Here is a 16,135-nt window from a genome sequence, read left to right as displayed (position 1 = left end):
TAAGGGATTTGATTAAGGTCATACCTGAATGGTCTAGTGGTTTTCCCTACTTTCTTCAACTTCAGTCTGAATTTGGCAATGAGGAGTTCATGATCTGAGCCACAGTCAGCTCCTGGTCTTTTTGTTGTTGTTGTTGTTGTTGACTGTATAGAGCTTCTCCATCTTTGGCTGTAAAGAATATAATAAATCTGATTTTGGTGTTGACCATGTGGTGATGTCCATGTGTAGAGTCTTCTCTTGTGTTGTTGGGAGAGGGTGTTTGCTATGACCAGTGCATTTTCTTGGCAAAACTCTATTAGTCTTTGCCCTGCTTCATTCTGTATTCCAAGGCCAAATTTGCCTGTTACTCCAGATGTTTCTTGACTACCTACTTTTGCATTCCCGTCCCCTATAATGAAAAGGACATCTTTTTTGGGTGTTAGTTCTAAAAGGTCTTGTAGGTCTTCATAGTTCAACTTCAGCTTCTTCAGCATTACTGGTTGGGGCATAGACTTGGATTACTGTGATATTGAATGGTTTGCCTTGGAAACGAACAGAGATCATTCTGTCGTTTTTGAGATTGCATCCAAGTACTGAATTTCGGACTCTTTTGTTGACCATGATGGCTACTCCATTTCTTCTGAGGGATTCCTGCCTGCAGTAGTAGATATAATGGTCATATGAGTTAAATTCACCCATTCCAGTCCATTTGAGTTTGCGGATTCCTAGAATGTTGACATTCACTCTTGCCATCTCTTGTTTGACCACTTCCAATTTGCCTTGATTCATGGACCTGACATTCCAGTTTCCTATGCAATATTGCTCTTTACAGCATCGGACCTTGCTTCTGTCACCAGTCACATCCACAGCTGGGTACTATTTTTGCTTTGGCTCCATCCCTTCATTCTTTCTGGAGTCATTTCTCCACTGATCTCCAGTAGCATATTGGGCACCTACTGACCTGGGGAGTTTCTCTTTCAGTATCCTATCATTTTGCCTTTTCATACTGTTCATGAGGTTCTCAAGGCAAGAATACTGAAGTGGTTTGCCATTTCCTTCTCCAGTGGACCACATTCTGTCAGATCTCTTCACCATGACCCGCCCATCTTGAATTGCCCCACAGGCATGGCTTAGTTTCATTGAGTTAGACTAGCCTGTGGTCCTAGTGTGATTAGATTGACTAGTTTTCTGTGAGTATGGTTTCAGTGTGTCTACCCTCTGACGCCCTCTTGCAATACCTACCGTCTTACTTGGGTTTCTCTTACCTTGGGTGTGGGGTATCTCTTCACACCTGCTCCAGCAAAGCACAGCCGCTGCTCCTTACCTTGGACGAGGGGTATCTCCTCACTGCCACCCTTCCTGACCTTCAATGTGGGATAGCTCCTCTAGGCCCTCCTGCGCCCATGCAGCTACCACTCCTTGGATGTAGCAGATATTCCTATGCCACCATTTTATTTACATCATTTTCTCAAAATCTTCTGATTATGTATTTTCAGGGCTGTTCTTCAGTAAGACTAGTTGTTCTCCAAGGGCCAGAGCCTGTACATATTCTGGCAAGGTCTAGTTAATTATGATACAGATAGGATTATTTAACCACTCAGATAGATACTGAATATACCTTGTGGAATCAGGCTGTTGGTATGAGGATCTCCATGACCTTAGATGATACGTGAATTTGGAAATTTCAGTTGCCTTTGTAGAGGAAAGACCATCAAATACTGATTGTCCATTACTTAGAATATAATATAAGTTATATGGACCTGGATTTGGTAGAGATTTCATAGAAAGTGAAAGTGAAGTCACTCCATCATGTCCGACTCTTTGCGACCCCATCGACTGTAACCTACCAGGCTCCACGGTCCATGGGATTTTCCAGGCAAGAATACTGAAGTGGGCTGCCATTTACTTAGTCCTAATTAATATGTATATTACTAGGGCTTAAGACACAGTAGATCCTTAATAAATATTTGTGACACTGGAGTATTATTTTTGAAGGCTATTAATGTGTTTTACCTTTTAACATTTATCATGTGTGAGATTCCAGTATTTTGCTAGATATACTCATTTCTCCCATTGTTTGTATATGCAATGTGTGTGTGTGTGCGTGTGTGTCTGTAAAGGGAGCAGATTAGGATTATAACAGGAATGCAAAAGTAACTGAAAAATCTGTCCCTCTTCTTCAGCTTAATTATTTCAGGTACCTGTGGTAAGACAAAGATGACAGCTGAAGAAATGTATGTTTTATAGTCTTCTTTTCTTTTCTCAGAATAGGATCTTGGGGTGAGAAACTTGTTAGAGAGTTTAAGAGAAAATCCGAAATTAGTTTTAGTTCTCTACTCCGTTTGGGACTATGGGAAAGACTTCTTTTCAGTGTTCCCTCGATATTAAATTGTACCAGCTACCAAATCTGAATCAAGTTGATGGATGGCATAGTTATGCAGAGAGAGGACCTGAGTTTAGTGCCCTAGAGTCTCCTTCAGCTCCTATGCAATATAGAAGATATTTAGAAGTTCATGCATTCCTTGTAGAAATAATGAGAAAGTAGCTGTCTGGAGAGTCATCATAATATAGGCTGAGAGCTGCAGAGTGTGGTAACCTGAGAGTAAGGTTATAGTGATTAAAGAAAAATCAATATTTTCTTTCCAATATGAGTATAATATCTAGATGTATCAGTGCTTACACTTCCTGAGAGCGTTTATAAATTAGTAATTCCCTTTCTTATCTGTGTTACCTTAAACCAGACTGATAGGTCATTTCCATCATGTCATGGTAGCAAGAGGCTGCCGCTGTGACTCCCTTCTCCAACTAGATTTGACTGAAGCAGGTGAATTTGCGCCTTAGTACTCTGAGCCTCTGCAGCTCTCCATTCTGACTGCTCAGATCTGCTCACATTTTAGCAACCCAACTAAGCCATAGAGGCCCAAGCACAATATTTTTTCTAGTCTTATTGATACATAATGAATACATCACTGTATAAGTTTAAGGCATACTGCATGATGACTTAATTTATATATATTGTGAAATGATTATTGCAATGGCTCAGCTAACATTCATCATTTCAAATAAATATAATAAAGAGAAAATAAAGAAGAAAAAGAAAAAAATTTTTTTTCCTTGTGTGAGAACACAGGACTTAACTTCTTAAAAACTTTCCTATGTATTACATTAAAAAGTGTTAACTATAATCATTGCATTGTACATTATAGTCTTAGTACTTATTTATATTATAACTGGGACTTCCCTGGTAGCTCATGAAGAATTCGCCTGCAATGCAGGAGATGCAAGCTCAATCTCTGGGTTGGGAAGATCCCCTGAAGAAGGGAATGGGTACCCACTCCAGTATTCTTACTTGGAGAATTCCATGTACAGAGGAGCTTGGCAAGCTACATTCCACAGGGAAACAAAGAGTCGGACACAAATGAGTATCTAACATACAAATACATCTTAACTGGAAAATTGTACTTTTTGACCACCTTCCTCCAATTCCTCTTTCATCCACCCTCTGCCTTTAGTAACCACATGTCTGATATATTTTCCTATAAGTTTGGCTTTTTTGTCTCTTTTTTCTTAGACTCCACACGTGAGATCATAAAGTAATATTTGTTTTTCTCTGACTTATTTCACTCAGCATAATGCTTTCTAGATTTATCCATGTTATTGAAATGGTAGGATTTCCTCATTGTTATGGCAAAATAATATTCCAGTGGGGTAGGTAGACAGACCCCAGTGTCTTTATCCATTCATCCATCAATGGACACTTAGGTTGTTTCCATATCTTGGCCATTGTAATTAATGCTGCTCTGAACATGAGGATGCAGATATCTTTTCAAGTTAGAGTTTTCATTTCCTTTGAATATAGTCCCAGAAGTGGAGCATCACCACTGGCTATGATAGGTCCTTTGATCTTTTTTTTTTTTTCCCTCTGGCTCATATTCCAATTTAACTTGACAGGTTAAACTTTGCTCTGCAGATAAAAATAACTCTACCTCTGCATTGATTTTGATAAGGTATGAATTTAAAATCCAACAGAACTCTGTGGTGTGTGTGTGTGTTTTATAGCATCTCTGTGCTTCCATCTCTACCCTTAGAACTCAAGATGTCTATAGCTCTTTATTTAGAATTAAAGACACTGAATGGCAGGAATAAGAAACAAAACAGGAGAATTTTATTTTCATATTTAAATATTTTAGCTATTGGAACTTTAAATATTAAAAGGCCAATTAAAGGTGCATTTGACATAATTTAAAGTCACACTCTTTATAACCAGAGGAAATAGATTTTATTTAAATTCAGTTTGTCAAAGCACAAATATCTTCATACATTTATGTTGCTCCAACGAGGTGGATGAAACTGGAGCCTATTATACAGAGTGAAGTAAGCCAGAAAGAAAAACACCAATACAATATACTAATGCATATATATGGAACTTAGAAAGATGGTGACAATAACCCTGTATGTGAGACAGCAAAAGAGACACAGATGTATAGAACAGTCTTTTGGACTCTGTTGGTGAGGGAGAGGGTGGGATGATTTGGGAGAATGGAATTGAAACATGTATAATATCATATATGAAACGAATCACCAGTCCAAGTTTGATGCATGATATTGGTTGCTTGGGGCCGGTGCACTGGGACGACCCAGAGGGATGGTATGGGGAGGAAGGAGGGAGGGGGGTTCGGGATGGGGAACACGTGTATACCTGTGGCAGATTCATGTTGATGTATGGCAAAACCAATACAATATTGTAAAGTAATTAACCTCCAATTAAAATAAATAAATTTATATTTTAAAAAAACTTAAAAGGTAGTACATTTTATAAGCATCTCTGGATTTTATTTGTTGGTTTCACATACTACAATACAACATCCATTTAAAAGAACATATTGCAGAAATTCTAAAATTGTAATTTACTTGAAAAGTTACTGTCATAAAGAAGGTTTTTTTTTTAAATATTTTCTTAAATATTTTTTATAATTGAACATGGAAGTAAGAATTTAAAAGTAAAATACTACCCAGTTAGGTTTTTTTGTTGTTTTTTAATTTAAATACTTTTTGAGTATGTATATCCTTAACATTCTTTACGGGATAAATACAAAATTAACACAAAAGCATGTACTTGTACGTAAAAGATATAGAATTAACCACGGATGTTGAATATTTTGGTGTTTCCATGTGTTAATATTGCAGAACACCTCAATTTTACTACTGTTTAAAAACTGCTTTGATTTTGAAAACTTGTTTACAATGACAGGTGTTACAAGAGTTTGCAGAAATATTTAAGGCTAATATTAATGTGTATATAAGTGAGGCCCTGACACTCAAAAGCTAACATCAAAGTTTGTATCATTATGATAGATAGTCACCACTATATTGTATAGATTGTGTATATGAAATTACAATAATATTTTACTGGTAAGAAATCTAACATGACAACATGTTAAGGAATTACCAAATCTGTATGTGTGCTTTTAAAGATGGTACTATAAAAAGAATGTCTGTGAAAATTTTAACATGCTGTGATCAGCATAACAAATAATGTCTGAGCTTTTTTTTTAACCTATTTTTTACCTCTTGGTAAATGTGAGGTACTATTTAGCTATTTGGGATACTATTTGAATATGAGGATGATGTTTTACTAAAAATCAAATGTTATAATTTAAGCTTTAGATCTTTTATATTAGTTATGTTCCAAATGATAGGATGCTTTTTTTTTTTTTTTTGGAAATAGAAAATATTCTTAACTTATCAGACTCTTAACTTAAAATTATCCATACTTTTATAACCTTTAATACTTTGGTCACTATCAATTTCCCTGAAGCATTTTTAACATTTTAAAATAATAAGGCTAAACCTAGACTACTGGCTTTTCATTTATATCAACTGTAACAACATATACACTAAACACCCATATGTAATTTATGTTCAAAAACTTACTTTGGCTTCACAAATGAGAGCATTTATAACTATACATTAAAATGACACAAGAATTTTCATGTTGATTACTAATCGAAGGAAAGGACATGTTTCTTCTTCCTCTTCTCTTCCTACTTCATTTCTTGAAATTATACGGTTTTCTCCCCTTTGATAAAGATAGTTTATGGTAGCTTCACCACCACAACACATGTACCAGCTCTTCCAATGTTAACAGGAACTTCCTAATGCAGAAAACAAAAATAAAGAAAGAAATGCTGTTTGAATGAACTCTGTCTTTGGCATAATATATTGGAGCTGAAAAAATCCTCAGCTATTCTGGCCCAGCCTTCATCTTGTATAAAGATAATGGAAAATGCAGCCCAGATAACATTCCAATGTGGAGACAGCATAGTCTTTAAGATGCAGTAGATCTGAGTTTGAAGGACAGCTGATCTTGGTTAAGTTTCACCGCCTTTGTAATTTCTCACTTAAAAAATTGAAACTAATAATACTTATCCTTCAATGTTTTTGTTAGGGGTAAGCAAGAAAATGAATGAAAATAATTAGGGATATAGGAGTTATAATCTGTTTATCTAGTTGTTCTCTTTCACCCTTTGCAAGGTCACACAATGAAACAGTGAAATACCTGGAATAGAATCTATATCTCTTAACTAGTTGTCTATAATTTTCTGAAAAATAATTTACACAATGTTAGAAAAACATTTTTTATCATATTTGACCAATATCCTTGTTTGCCAAATATTTCTTTCCGTTACTAAGCTGGTCTTAATCATTGTAAATTTAAGAGCTAACTATATGGCAGAACTTGAGTATTTCTGAGGGTCATAATGAATCATATTGTTGGAGTAAAGAGATAGAAACCCATGTTATTTCTGTGCCACTTCTTATATTAATATTTTCCTTAGAATTTCTTCTGTTGATACCCAGAACTCTTTATAGGGTTTAATTCCAGTCTTTTACTGTGCACCAAATCCATGAATAACTTATTAGTACTTAAGAGTGTTGCAATTTGTAGAATCTCTATAAGGAGGAGACTGAAAGATTTTTCTCCTGGGCACCAGTCGATAAGAAGGGACAGACACTTGTAGATAAAGATATTATTCCTTGCTTCTCAAGTCAAAATACATACATAAAAAGTTGGTTAGAGAGTAAAGCTCTTGGATTATTGAATCTGATTCACTTTTCTATAAAAGGAATGAGTCCATGAAGCTTAGAAAATGTCTTGTCCTCACTTTATATAAATACTGATGGATTCTACTAATGATCAAACAGCTCAATTAATAATTCTATATAGCTAAATAAAGCACATGCAATAAATTTCACTAAAGTAATTTGATTCAGCCCTAGAAGAGAATGGGATGAATTCCAAATATATATTTTAATTTTGAGTTAAACCCTGAAATATATCAATTTGGATACTTAAATTAAGAGTACCTCTCTCCATTCATCTTTCTGTGCATCATACGATTCAACAGTGTGCAAATAAGTATGTCCATCATATCCTCCAACCACATAGAGTCTGTCTCCAAGGGGACATACAGCAACAGCATCTCGAGGAACACTCAGAGGTGCCACAGTTGACCATGAATCATTTTTTGGATCATACCTTAAGAAGTTCAGGCAGACAATTGAAAAGAAAGTTATACAGTGTTAAAATTAAAAATAATATAAATTAATAAAATATATACTTATCTAATAAAAAGAAATTTAAAAATACCGTATAAATAGCAAATGTAATCAGAGTAATAAATATTAAGGCTATGACAGAATTCTCTTCAGCCACCAGAGGGCACTCAAAGCATAGTGAAAGTGAATTTCCTTTAAAAAATGCCATGCATTTCTTTGATCAGTTCTCAGATTTTCTGAGGAAATTTCACACATTGGCATCTTAACGTTATGTGAAAAATGCCCTCTTTGGCATTTAGTATGATGGTTGGAACGCATTTTTCTCTTATTCTTTATCAAAGTTATACATGTGATGCCTGATCTTGTTTATGAGAGCTCACATTTTAAGTAAATCAGAATATAATTGCCTTTTTGTTAAATAAACTATGGTTACCATGGTTTTAATACTGTTTGTGGTTACAGTGACCACAGTCTTATTATTTTTCTTATTCTTATTCTTTCTTCCATGAAAGTTCTTATTCATCTTCACAGGACCCTGGGATTTTTATTTACATTTTAATTTGAAGTTGATTCCTCATCTCCAAATATATTTTGTAAGCAAAATGACAGAGCACTCAGTAATCAGTATTAATTAAAATCTTCTCCAGGAATTATTTACTAAAATTTGAACCAAATACATAATAATAAAATCTAAAACAAGAGAACAGAACTTCCCTCATGGTCCCAGTGGTTAAGAATCCACGTGCCAGTGTAGGGGACACCGGTTTGATCTCCAAGTCTGGGAAGATTTCACATGACATGGGGCAATCAAGCTCATGGTACACAACTACGGAGCTTGAGCTCTAGGACCCAGGAGCCACAACTACTGAAATTCACATGCTGCAACTACTGAAGCCCTCGAGACTGGAGCCTGTGCTTCCACACAAGAGAAACTACTGCAACGAGAAGCCAGCGCACCACAATGAAGAGCAGCTCCCAACCTCCACAACTAGCTCGTGTTCAACAAAGAATACCCAATACAGCCAAAATTAAATAAACAAATTAAACTAAATTTTAAAAAAGGTTCTCTATTATAGAAAAAATTTTTAAATAGTTTTAAAAAACAGTGAACAAAAAAACTTATACAGATATATGTGTAAATTCTCTCTGATCTTATACTGTCCTATTTGTAAATTCCAATGAAAACATTTATTTTACAAAAGATATTTTCATTTATTACCACCTGTTAATTTCCTTATATTTGTATTACTCATCTGATTTCTGTTTTTCTTTGTTTAATCATAATCTAAATCATAAACCCCAGCTTTCACTTGAACTTGGTCTTCACATCCAGTAATATTTTCAATAATATCTGAAATCAACAATAATTAAGATATCCTTAATATCCATCACATATTGTTGAATGTCATGAAGGATTTCACCTTAAATTATGATGTTATACTGAAACCCACAACCAGAAGATCCACAGCTATGTGTTTTAGCTAAATTGAATCTTCAACACAATTGCTATTATTAATTGATGCTGCATTCAGCTAACAGAGTACACTCATACAAGTACACACACGTATGACTGGTGAACCAGGGCTCACAGGATTCTTTTACAGATTGGCATCCAGAGCCCAAGATTTTTTCTGCATATACATGATAATAAATGTTCAAAAATCTGGTTAACGCTAATAATATCTGGACACTGCTTGATTAACAAGAGAGGTTTGGAGAATGTAGAATCTTTTGAAGAAAGAAAATTGTCACCTTGGTTATTATCTGTAAGGACACACAGGAGCAGTTATTAAAAAAAAAGTTAACCACTACATCACCTTCAAATTAAACAGCACCTGTTTCTCCCATTCTGTTTCTCTTTTGCTTTTTGGTTTCTTCTTACTTTGGTTATAAGTATATAGTTATTCCTCCACTTGGTGTAATTATGGATAATTTGCTTGACTTCTTTGCCACAATTTTCTCATCAACATTATAGAAATGATAATCCCTGACCCAGCCATCATAAGTTTATGTGATGGTTTTAGAAAACTTTAAATGATTATCTTAATTAACTGGATGAGACTCCTATGGTAAGCTGTTGATGTTTGAGTAGAAAAAGAGTTTCAGGAATGTTGTCTAGGACATGGAAATGAGAATTATCTAATTTCATAGAATGTACATTGTTGACTTTCTACTGACAAGACTATTTTACAACTCTATAAGTGTAGAAATTAAGTTGTAGAAAACTGAATTTTCTTGTGATTCCTATACATAACAATAAAATAAATTTTGCTTGATAGAGATAGAATTAATTTCTAACCCCAAATGATGACCTTCCCAAGTATTGTTTTATTCTCTATAGGATACTAACTACTCTTGCATCTATGAACAATTTTTACAGCATTTTTCAGCATTTTCCTAACTGTTTTTATGTATTTTCTTCAAAGGTTTTTTGAAATAATTTTAATACCTTATGAGTTACCACATTAATTAATGAATTACACAAAACATTTGACATGTTACTCATATTTGTATCAAAGGCATAACTTTTCAAAAATTATACTTTAGCACTAATTATTTCTTCAATATCTTTACAAAGAAAATGTCAATAAGGGGATAATGATAATAATAATAATAATTATTATAAAATAATGCAAACAAAATAACACCAGCAACTAGCTACCATTAAGTACTTAATATGTTCCAGGCAACACACTTATTATTCTATACCCTATGAAGTTGATTATTCCCACTTTTCACATGAGGAAACTGTTTAGAGGTATAAAGTAACTGGGTCAAAGTCCCATAACTTGCAAATAACAGATCTGGGATTTACACCCAGATTTTTCTGACTCCAAATTTGGTGCTTTTAACTAGTATACTATACAAGTTTTGATATGCATGAAGTGCTTTTTTCCCATTAAAAATTAAATTAAAAGTGGTATATTTGGAAATATAATTATATCAATAAATAAAAATTAGTTATTAGGATATGTTGGTAACTAATTTTGTAGCCTGAATTATGAACTGTATAATCAGCTTCCTCCCATGAGTTTATATTTTCCTAGTTGTATGTGTAAATGCCTATTGAAATTGGTTTAGACACCTCATATTATTGTAAGGCTAATTTCATGGTGAACACTCTACAGTGCTAAAATGCAGACAAATTACTCTCTTTTTCAGGTCTCAACATAGAATTACACAATCACAGGCATTCTAAGTAAAGCCAGGAAAATGCTGGCATAATAATGAAAGAGAGGAAGGTGATTTAATTAAACTTTTTTATGTATTCTAAATTTTTTTCCTTATGAAATGTATGCTTTATAGACTAAAGCTAATTTCATAATCCAATACCTTTAAATATAAGAAACCAAGTAATTGCAACACAAGCTAAACCACTAAGTGAAAACAAAAAGCCTCCAACACTGAAATAGACAAAAACATAAGACTTTAGTATTCCAGAAAGAAAATCTCTCACTAATTTGAATTTATTAAGAGAAAATGGTTATTATAAGAGCTGGGAGTATTACTTGTACTTGTATATAATTGTATAATCATATATACAATATACATATATATGTACATATATACAATATATGTACATATATACAATTATATATGATTTAACTTTCATTTCAGATGAAATTTTTGTGAAGTCAGGTTTGATTTTCGTAGTGACAAACCTTCATTACTTTTTATTTACTAGATATAATTTTGCATAGTATTGCTTATTTTGTATAAAACCCTTCTAGACAACTTTTCATACTATGGTAAAGAACAGTATGAATTTATTATATCAGTATCACTATTTGACCTCTCCTTGTGAATTTACTACTCCAATATAACTTAAGTATTAATGGAATTTGAGAAAGAATAATTACTTTTACATGGGTTTCTTTGTACATTTGATTAAACCAAGTTTTCCCAAATATAATAATTACTGACACTGTCTATCATATAGGAGGTGATATAGTCTTTCATATTATCAACTGTCATGTAAAGAAGAAGCTATGTTTATTCTTAGATACAGAAAAATACATAGTTTTACAACTGTAAGGATAAAATTCAATGCCTAGATACTCTTCCTTAAAATGAAAGCTGCACTTAGGTAAACTTACCTTTACTAAAATTTTTATTTCTTTAAAATTTATTTGTTTTTAATTGAAAGAAAATTGCTTTACAATACTGACTTGACTTGTCATACATCAAAATGAATCAGCCACATGTCCCCTCCATCTTGAATCTCCCTCCGACCTCCCACCCCATCCCAGTCTTCTAAGCTGTCACAAAGCACCAGGCTGAGCTCCTCCTGTGTTGTATAGCAACTTCCTATTATCTATCTATTTTACACACGGTAATCTCAAAAACGAAGAATGATCTTTGTTACAAGGCAAACCATTCAGTATCACAGTAATCCACATCTATGCCCCAACCAGTAACACTGAAGAAGCTGAAGTTGAATGGTTCTATGAAGACCCGCAAGACCTTTGAGAACTAACACCCCAAAAAGATGTCCTTTTCATTATAGGGTGCTGCTGCTGCTGCTGCTAAGTCGCTTCAGTCATGTCCAACTCTGTGCGACCCCATAGACGGCAGCCCACCGGGCTCCCCCGTCCCTGGGATTCTCCAGGCAAGAACACTGGAGTGGGTTGCCATTTCCTTCTCCAATGCATGAAAGTGAAAAGTGAAAGTGAAGTCGCTCAGTCGTGTCCGACTTCCAGCGATCCCATGGACTACAGCCTATCAGGCTCCTACATCCACGGGATTTGCCAGGCAAGAGTACTGGAGTGGGGTGCCATCACCTTCTCCCATTATAGGGTATTGGGACGCAAAAGTAGGAAGTCAAGAAAAACATGGAAAAACAGGCAAATTTGGCCTTGGAGAACAGAATGAAGCAGGACAGAGACTAATAGAGTTTTGCCAAGAGAACACACTCGTTATAGCAAAGACCTTCTTCCAACAACACAAGAGAAGACTCTACACATGGACATCACCAGAAGGCCAACACCAAAATCAGATTGATCATATTTTTGCAGCCAAAATAGAGAAGCTCTATACAGTCAGCAAAAACAAGACTGGGAGTGGACTGTGGCTCAGATGATGAACTCCTTATAGCCACATTCGGACCTAAATTGAAGAAAGTGGAGAAAACCAATAAGCCATTCAGGTATGACCTAAATCAAATCCCTTATACAGTGTATACAGATTATACAGTGGAAATGAGAAATAGATTTAAGAGACTAGATCTGATAGACAAGGTGCCTGATGAACTATGGACAGAAGTTCGTGACATTGTACAGGAGACAGGGGTCAAGACCATCCCCAAGGAAAAGAAATGCAAAAAATTAAAATGGCTCTCTGAGGAGGCCTTACAAATAGCTGTGAAAAGAAGCCAAAAGCAAAGAAGAAAAGGAAAGATATAATCATTTGAATGCAGAGTTGCAAAAAATAGCAAGGAGAGATAAGAAAGGCTTCCTCAGTAATCAGTGTAAAGAAATAGGGGAAAGCAATAGAATGGGAAAGACTAGAGATCTCTTCAAAAAAATTAGAGAGACCAAGGGAACTTTTCATGCAAAGATGGGCTCAATAAAGGACAGAAATGGTATGGGCCTGATAGAAGCATAAGATATTAAGAAGAGGTGGCAAAAATACATAGAAGAACTATACAAAAAAGATATTCAAGACCCAGTTAACCACGATGGTGAGATCCCTGACCTAGAGTCAAACATTCTGGAATGTGAAGTCAACTAGGCCTTAGGAAGCACCACTATGAACAAAGCTAGTGGAGGTGATGGAACTCCAGTTGAGCTAATTCAAATCCTGAAAGATGATGCTGTGAAAGTGCTGCACTCAATATGTCAGCAAATTTGGAAAACTCAGCAGTGGCCACAGGACTGGAAAAGGTCAGTTTTCATTCCAATCCCTAAGAAAGGAAATACCAAGGAATGTTCACACTCCCACACAATTGTACTCATCTCACATGCTAATAAAGTAATCCTCAAAATTCTCCAAGCCAGGCTTCAATAATACATGAACTGTGCATTTGCAGATGTTCAAGCTTGTTTTAGAAAAGGCTGAGGAATCAGACATCAAATTTCCAACATCTGCTGGATCATTAAAATAGCAAGAGAGTTCCAGAAAAACATTTATTTCTGCTTTATTGACTATGCCAAATCCTTTGATTGTGTGGATCACAATAAACTGTAGAAAATTCTGAAAGAGATGGGAATACCAGATCACCTGACCTGCTTCTTGAAAAACCTGTATGCATGTCAGGAAGCAACAGTTAGAACTGGACATGGAACAACAGACAGGTTCCAAATAGGAAAAGGAGTACGTCAAGGCTGTATATTGTCACCATGCTTATTTAACTTATATGCAGGATATATCATTAGAAATGCTGGGCTGGATAAAGCACAAACTGGAATCAAGATTGCATGGAGAAATATCAATAAGCTCAGATATGCAGATGACACCACCCTTATGGCCGAAAGTGAAGAGAACTAAAGCGCCTCTTGATGTAAGTGAAAGAGGAGAGTGAAAAATTTGGCTTAAAGCTCAACATTCAGAAGGCTAAGATCACTGCAACTTGTCCCAGCACTTCATGACAAATAGATAGGATACAGTGGAAACAGTGGCTTGCTTACTTACTTTATTTATTTATTTAATTTTGGCTCCAAAATCACTGCAGATGGTGATTGCAGCCATGAAATTAAAAGATGCTTACTCCTTGCAAGGAAAGTTATGACCAACCTAGATAGCATATTCAAAAGCAGAGACATTACTTTGCCAACAAAGGTGTGTTTAGTCAAGGCTATGGTTTTTCAAGTAGTCATGTATGGATGTGACTGTTGGAGTCTAAAGAAAGCTTAGCGCTGAAGAATTGATGCTTTTGAACTGTGGTGTTGGAGAAGACTTTTGAAAGTCTCTTGGACTGCAAGGAGATCCAACCAGTCAGGAGATCAGTTCTGGGTATACATTGGAAGGACTGATATTGAAGATGAAACTCCAATACTTTGGCTACCTGATGCAAAGAACTGACTCATTTGAAAAGACCCTGATGCTGGGAAAGACTGAGGGTAGGAGAAGAGGACGACAGAGGATGAGATGGTTGGATGGCATCACTAACTCCATGGACATGAGTTTGGGTAGGTTCCGGGAGTTGATGATGGTCAGGGAGGCCTGGCGTGCTGCAGTTCATGGAGTCGCAAAGAGTCAGACACTTCTGAGTGACTGAACTGAACTGAATATATATATTTCAGTGCTATTCTCCCAATTCAACCCACCCTCTCCTTATACCACTGTGTCCATAAGGCTGTTCTCTACCTGAGTTTCTATTCCTGCCTTGCAAATAGTTTCATCATAACATTTTTCTAGATTCTATATATATATATATATAATATATATAATATATATATATGTATTAATATACAATACTTGTTTTTTATTTCTAACTTACTTCACTCGTATAACAACTCTAGGTTCACATATCTGACTAGAATTTACTCAAATTCATCCCTTTTTATGTTTGGGTAATATGCCATTGTATATATGTACCACGTCTTCTTTATTTATTCATTTGTTGATGGGCATATAGGTTTCTTCCATGTCCTGGCTATCATAAATAGTGCTACAATGAATAGTGGGGGTACATGTGTCTTTTCATACATGTGTCTTTTCAATTATGGTTTCCTCAGGGTATATGCCCAATAGTGGGATTCTCTGGGTCATATGGTAGTTTTAGTCCTATTTTTTAAGAGAAATATCCATACATTTCTCCATAGAGGCAGTATCAATTTGCATTCCCCAAAATATTGCAAGTGGATTCCCTTTTCTCCATATTCTCTCCATAATTTATTGTTGGTAGATTTCTGCTGATGGCCATTCTGACCAGTGTGAAATGAAACATCATAGTTCTGTTTTGCATTTCTCTAATAATAAACAATTCTGAGCACTTTTTTTCATATATTTGTTATCCATTTGAAGGTCTTCTTTGGAGAAATACCTGTTTGGGTTTTCTGCCCAATTTTTGATTGGGTTTTCTGTTTTTGTGACATTCAGCTCCATGAGGTGCTTGCATATTTTGGAGATTAATCATTTGTCAGTTACTTTATTTCCAATTCCGTTCAATCAGTCATGTGGTACACTTTGTGAACCCATGAACACCAGGCTTCCTGTCCATCACCAACTGCTGGAGATTATTCAAACTCATATCCATGATCCAGCAATCCCACTGCTGGACATACACACTGAGGAAACCAGAAGGGAAAGAGACACGTGTACCCCAATGTTCATCGCAGCACTGTTTATAATAGCCAGGACATGGAAGCAACCTAGATGCCCATCAGCAGATGAATGGATAAGAAAGCTGTGGTACATATACTCAATGGAGTATTACTCAGCCATTAAAAAGAATACATTTGAATCAGTTCTGGTGAGGTGGATGAAACTGGAGCCTATTATACAGAGTGAAGTAAGCCAGAAGGAAAAACATCAATACAGTATACTAACGCATATATATGGAATTTAGAAAGATGGTAACAATAACCCTGTGTACGAGACAGCAAAAGAGACACTGATGTATAGAACAGTCTTATGGACTCTGTGGGAGAGGGAG

The 16,135-nt window shown here is 35.4% G+C and overlaps 1 protein-coding gene across 1 annotated transcript in view; it reads right to left on the bottom strand.

The window, feature by feature from the left end:
* Nucleotides 1-5,683: 5,683 nt before the first annotated feature.
* Nucleotides 5,684-16,135, bottom strand: part of KLHL4 (kelch like family member 4) — a 103,338-nt gene continuing 92,886 nt past the window's right edge. Inside the window, exons 10-11 of the mRNA XM_027534617.1 lie at nt 7,348-7,519; nt 5,684-6,134 (exon numbers count right to left, since the gene is read on the bottom strand). Of these exons, the coding sequence (XP_027390418.1) occupies nt 6,075-6,134; nt 7,348-7,519 (232 nt within the window). The 3' untranslated portion in view covers nt 5,684-6,074. The remainder of the gene's footprint in view (nt 6,135-7,347; nt 7,520-16,135) is intronic.

Source organism: Bos indicus x Bos taurus, chromosome X (assembly GCF_003369695.1).
Source record: "Bos indicus x Bos taurus breed Angus x Brahman F1 hybrid chromosome X, Bos_hybrid_MaternalHap_v2.0, whole genome shotgun sequence".
Lineage (NCBI taxonomy): Eukaryota > Metazoa > Chordata > Mammalia > Artiodactyla > Bovidae > Bos > Bos indicus x Bos taurus.
Note: the sequence above shows the minus strand (reverse complement) of the source record. Positions and strands in the feature narration are given on the sequence as shown.